This window comes from Portunus trituberculatus, chromosome 41 (genome assembly GCF_017591435.1).
Source record: "Portunus trituberculatus isolate SZX2019 chromosome 41, ASM1759143v1, whole genome shotgun sequence".
NCBI classification, from domain to species: Eukaryota; Metazoa; Arthropoda; class Malacostraca; order Decapoda; family Portunidae; genus Portunus; species Portunus trituberculatus.
The window spans coordinates 38,492,728-38,499,915 of record NC_059295.1 but is presented as its reverse complement, the minus strand read 5'-3'; the positions used below and the strand labels follow the sequence as shown (position 1 = coordinate 38,499,915).

Here is a 7,188-nt window from a genome sequence, read left to right as displayed (position 1 = left end):
TCATTTTCAAGAACTCTTTGCCACACATAATCACATGCCCAATATATGCTTTTCCATAATCCACCCCATAGTAGCCATTTTCTTCTATTTCTCTCTTTTTCTGTATTCTACTGTACTTCCGAGCATTAAACATTGCAACACCTTCAATTTCTTCATCTTCGTCCGTGTCCTCTATACTGCTGATTGAAGAATGACTGCTGTTCAATAGCTCAGCATCTTCCTCCTCTGCTGAACTGGGCTCCTTTAGTGGAGTGCTGTTGTGGAATCTCTTCCTTGATGTCCTTTCTTCTGGCACTTTCCTTTTCTTTTCTAGTCTCTTCTTCAAACTCTTCCAGAAAGTCGTCAACATCTTCTTCCCCAGGTGAAACTTCTTTCCTTTTTCTTGTGGTTCTGTTTCTTTGTTTTCTTCTGCTTTCTTCTTCTTTTCAAGGATCATCTTTTCTTTCTCCTCGACTGCTTCTAAGAACTCATTGTGTGTTATGACACGACTATGGACATCTATTTTTCTTCTTGCCATTGTCTGCGTTGTACCACTAGTGGTTGGGTAGGGCTTTCTGAAAACATCTGCCATTATCTGCTCAAAAGAGGTTGAAGGGGAAATCATCTCTCTCTGGGAGGATTGACCTTCTTTGGAGTCGCTGGTTTGTGGACTGGCTCTGAAGATGTCTGGACACTTTTGCATAATTTATACAGATCTGGGTTGAATGTTTTCACTGGATAAACACTGCGGTCAGGTGGATACAAATCAGTCTTTTTAAAGGCCCTATTTTACATTTGGGAGACTGAAACATTCATCCCAAACCTTGCCCAGCAAATCTATGAATTCCCCTTTGGTAATTTTCTGAGCATAGTTTGCTGCTTGCCATTTGGCAATAGTGGCATCCCACCTGGTCTTCAAAGGCTTAAAATAGCAAACATCAAGAGGTTGCAGTACATCAGTGGTGTGAGGAGGAAGTTTAATGATGGTTATAACTAAAAAAAACAAAAAAAACATTAGGAAGCTTTGATTTAGCAAAAAACATAATGAAAATGTGGTGGCCCGACACACCTCGGTATACGAAATACACTGGGGTGAATCGGGCCACTCATTGAAGTGCCTATAGCACTAAAACTAAAAGGAATTTTTATTTCTGATTAAAGCATGCAAAAGAACAGAGAATTATCTATATGACCTGCAATTTTTATAAAAATTCAACAAAATTTAGTGTACTTTCAGGAGAAATTGAATAAAAGTTTTTTTTTCCGGATACAAAAATTTTGCAATTTTGAAAAACACACTTTTTTTGGGACGCCCTAAGAACCATAAGTTTTTGGTCTGGACCAAAAACTTTTTTAAGGTTGTGTAGATACTAAAGTGGGCTTTCAAGCCCAGTATTCACTTTTTTCAATTTTCAAATTTTTCATAATTTTTGAGGAGTGGCCCAATTCACCCCAGCTGGCAGGGGGGGACCAGTTCACCCAACATTTTGAAGTTGGAAAAGAGAAGGAGGGTTGTGTTAGGCCTGAGATTGGGGCCAGTATCATTCTGTGTGAGCTTGGCAGATAGTGATTGGTCAAGATTCTTATTGGTAGTGCTTAGTAACATGTGATTCATGCTGTTGTCTCCTTCTACTTCCTACACCTAACTGATATCCTCTGCCTGGTTGCGGCATGATTATCTCAAAATATTTTTCTTTTAGCGAGTTACAATCAAAATACATTGCCTTCAGTACGCACATTTCTAATTTAAAAGAAGCGAGTGGGGTGCGGTTGACAGATTTTGTCTTCCAAGTACAGAAAAAAACTGCAATATAAATTTATGATATTTTGCTCATGATGGTCATTCTTTAATGGCCCTCTGCTCTCTTTGTAAAGTACATATGCTTCACTCCTCTGATCATTTGGATGATTATCATAATCAGCTCACTCTTTCCCATACATTCATTAGCATGCACTTTATCTTAAGATAGATAGATTGATTCCTTGATAGAGTAGTACAATATTACATTGCAGTATTTGATACCTTGATATAGTAGTACAATATTACATAGCAGTATTTGCTGCATATAGGAGATATAATCATTGTCTTATGCTTATGTTGGTTACAAAAAGTTGCATTCCTGATGTTTCATTGTCGTAATTTCTCTATAGACCATTATTTTTTTAATAGTAACTTTTGAACTCCATGGCAGATATATGTATCGGTATCGTGCTGTACTTCTTCGGGCAAGGTTTGATGAGAACAAGGACATTAAAGATATGAGGGTAGCACAGCAACTCTTGGATGAAGGCGAGAAAGAACTGTTCAGTGTGATTCATTACCAGCCACGCCAGTGTAAGTCTTCACTTATTGTATTGTTCCTATAGACTAAGTTAATCTAGAAACCATACCATTGCTTCTTACCTTATGTCAGCTGAACAGACAATTGATGTACTCATGATGCTTTTATCACTGTCTATTTATTAGTTTACATAATTTGTAATTCTTACCTAGTTGAGGACTGTTGCTCCAGACAAAGCCTCCAACCATGACTGTAGGAACAAATACTTTTTGTTGACAAGTTTAGCTGGTGTGACTTCATCAGAACAGCACTGAACTAGAACATTATCACACATATTTGCAATATCACAAGGATCAATTGCTCTATTGAAAATTTCTGTAAAGAAATCCTTACTGTTGTCGACTTATGTGAACTAGAATTATATCCATCTCCATTTCTGAAATCCATATAAGCTTGGCTTTATAATTTTCATTCATATGCCAAGTTAATGAAGTTTAATCTGTTTAGGAAGTACCTTGTCCTTGTTTATCTTTCAAAACTACTCTTTCCACAGTTGCATACTCTCCTGGTGGTGTGGCTCATGGACGTGAGGTGGTGCCCCCTGATTGGGTGCTGGACTATTGGCACCCCATGGAGAAAGCTGCTTATCCAGAATACTTTGCCAGGCGTGAACAGCGTAAGAAGGAGTACGTCGAATGGTGGGAAAAGACCTATGGCAAGCCAGCAGAACCAGCACATTAATTGTGGCAGCACATTTAACCTGTGCATTTTGTAAATATATACAATATATTGATAATTATGTCTTATAGGGTGATTCTCAAAATTCTGCAGTCTTGCTTAAATACTTTGAAAGAATAAACTGTTAAATAATTTTCAAAGTTTATCCTTTGTTTGCCAACAGAAATATGGTATCTTTCTGGGCTAAATATATTTTTTTTTGTGGGAGGCATATAGTAGTAGTTTGTAAGGAGCCTCAAAACTATTAGAATTGAGACTTCCTTAGAGTAAGAGTATGATAGAAAAGATTTTCCAGTTTTGATACACAAAACTTTAAGTAGTGAATCTTAGTGTCATTCTAAGCATGTTCTCTTCTGACAAATTCTCATCATAAATCATCTGGACTTTCCGTCCAGAAATGATTGATAGTGGATTCATCATCAACTTCCAATGTTTTCACTACCATAAGGTCATCCAGAGTACTATAAAGACAAGCTGGTCATCTCTGAGAAGTCTGGTAACACCATCACCCATTGTCTTGAGAGGGATGGCAATAGTATTACCAATGACGGCAAATCTTCTTATATTATGGAGGAGGAAGAGGGCAAATATTAATATAATAACTTGTTTATGGTGGACAAGTTATGGTGGATATCATAATTTTTTCTACAGAACAATCTTTGAATGGTCTAAAAGTCCATCTTAAGTTTTGCACATTGTAACTTTGAGAATCTTCATATATGTATAAGCTCTTGGATGTAAGACCCTCTAAGCTCTTAGATTTAGAGCTCATTACAAGATTTGTGAAATAAAATCTTGATATATACATTCACACATGTCAGATGGTCACTTTCTCTTCCCAGTTTTACTGTCATACAAGGGATGAGTTGTTGAACACATTCCCATAGTTGTGTCAAAACTGCCCATATTGGTAAGTAAACCTCACTGTCACTTCAAGATAAGCATATGTACACACATACATACATGCATGCACACACACACACACAGATATTTACTTTCTTTTCATTATAAATATTTTCTAAATAAAAACACCAATAATTACACTTCTTTACTTATATGACTTGATGAGCAACAAAAACTGAACAAAAATTACCACAACTACTATAAGATTGTTCATTTAATCTCCACACGGAAAAGTACTAACTTAATTCATGCCTCACTTAATACTGTGAGCACCTGGGGAATAACATTCTACTTAAAGGCTCTTACTATTGAACGAAATTCCACAGGCTATGGATTTTATATATTTTTCTAGATTCTTCACCAAACAAAATTGGGCATACTCTGCAGTCTGTATGTATTAAAATACTACTTACAACCCCTATGCTGACAATTGGCTTCTGAGAACTGTAAATCAAGACAGCCTCAGTCTATTAGAATGCACAATGTCTTAAAGAAACCTTAAGGAACTTCATTCATGCAACAGCTTTCACAAGTAATATGTAGTTGCCAGTAATATAAGCCATATAATGAATAACATAACTAAAGGTGCAATAATTTAAATGAATCAGAGAGAGAGAGGGGGGGGTATTCTAAAATAAAATTAATAAGTATTGATAATGAAGGTTCTGTAAGTAGCTGGGTCAGAGATTATGTGGATGCTACATGGACATTGAGACCATTTACCCTCAAAGGTGTCTTGCATAATGATTAACCAACTATGAGTCAGATCACATTGGACTATAAGTCATGTTAGAGCATCTTATAATTAACAGCAATGAGCTCATTTTAGATGACTAGGTGTGAGTAATCTCATTTAACCAACTATGTTCACATAAAAATAAGCTGATTTGAAAGAAACACTTGCAAAAAAAAAATGACAATCAACAAAATGAAACCAAAATTTTTGTATCCATTCTTATGAAATCTTACTCTTCAATATAATTAATAGTGAAAGTACACAAAACTCAGAAGTCTAGAAACTACTTAGTAATTCATAATACCAGTACTGTACACAATTCAGATGCCCCAAACCTTAAGAGAAGCAGTATTTACAGTGATCACATGAATGCTTCCTGCAATATCAGCCAGTAATCTAAGATAGAGTAGCTGCAAACAAATAAAGATCACGTGTACATCAATCAAGAACAGTATTAACAATGAGATGAACAATTCTGAAATAATATGTCTAAAGTAATCAACAAATATTTGCAAAAAAAAAGCAAATATCCACAATTTATAACATTTATACTATATACAAAAATACTTTTCTTGCTTCACATTGGCTGTTGTTACATTGAAAGGTTATAGTAAAAGATTTGCTGCTTTAATATGAAAGATACAACTGTTAACAATAGAAAACAACACAGATTGTTCCACTAATTGATAATATCACAGTTGTAATTCTCTACACACTACAGACACATTACATGTTTATGTGTTATCCAGTCATTCCTTGCATAAATACATATAAAATATGTTAATACACAGAAAAAGCTTCCTAGAAAACATTGTTGAAGCTCATTATCAACAATGTTCTTTTATATTCTTATTATACAATAAAGTAAAAAGAACATTTTAAAACACTATACTTGCCTGCATGAATCACAAGATATACACACACTAACATTACCAAATCTTCTTGTAAGATTAGGGCTGCCACTGTGATATCACACCAAGATGGAGCATGTTGTATTACTTAACAGCATATATATATATATATATATATATATATATATATATATATATATATATATATATATATATATATATATATATATATATATATATATATATATATATATATATATATATATATATATATATATATATATATATATATATATATATATATATATATATATATATATATATATATATATATATATATATATATATATATATATATATATATATATATATATATATATATATATATATATATATATATATATATATATATATATATATATATATATATATATATATATATATATATATATATATATATATATATATATATATATATATATATATATATATATATATATATATATATATATATATATATATATATATATATATATATATATATATATATATATATATATATATATATATATATATATATATATATATATATATATATATATATATATATATATATATATATATATATATATATATATATATATATATATATATATATATATATATATATATATATATATATATATATATATATATATATATATATATATATATATATATATATATATATATATATATATATATATATATATATATATATATATATATATATATATATATATATATATATATATATATATATATATATATATATATATATATATATATATATATATATATATATATATATATATATATATATATATATATATATATATATATATATATATATATATATATATATATATATATATATATATATATATATATATATATATATATATATATATATATATATATATATATATATATATATATATATATATATATATATATATATATATATATATATATATATATATATATATATATATATATATATATATATATATATATATATATATATATATATATATATATATATATATATATATATATATATATATATATATATATATATATATATATATATATATATATATATATATATATATATATATATATATATATATATATATATATATATATATATATATATATATATATATATATATATATATATATATATATATATATATATATATATATATATATATATATATATATATATATATATATATATATATATATATATATATATATATATATATATATATATATATATATATATATATATATATATATATATATATATATATATATATATATATATATATATATATATATATATATATATATATATATATATATATATATATATATATATATATATATATATATATATATATATATATATATATATATATATATATATATATATATATATATATATATATATATATATATATATATATATATATATATATATATATATATATATATATATATATATATATATATATATATATATATATATATATATATATATATATATATATATATATATATATATATATATATATATATATATATATATATATATATATATATATATATATATATATATATATATATATATATATATATATATATATATATA

The 7,188-nt window shown here is 27.7% G+C and overlaps 1 protein-coding gene across 1 annotated transcript in view; it reads left to right on the top strand.

Moving 5' to 3' along the window:
• Window positions 1-3,132, top strand: part of LOC123516609 (NADH dehydrogenase [ubiquinone] 1 beta subcomplex subunit 9-like) — a 5,160-nt gene extending 2,028 nt beyond the window's left edge. Inside the window, exons 2-3 of the mRNA XM_045276160.1 lie at window positions 2,172-2,314; window positions 2,815-3,132. Coding sequence (XP_045132095.1) covers window positions 2,172-2,314; window positions 2,815-3,002 — 331 coding nt within the window. The 3' untranslated portion in view covers window positions 3,003-3,132. The remainder of the gene's footprint in view (window positions 1-2,171; window positions 2,315-2,814) is intronic.
• The last annotated feature ends 4,056 nt before the right edge of the window (window positions 3,133-7,188 follow it).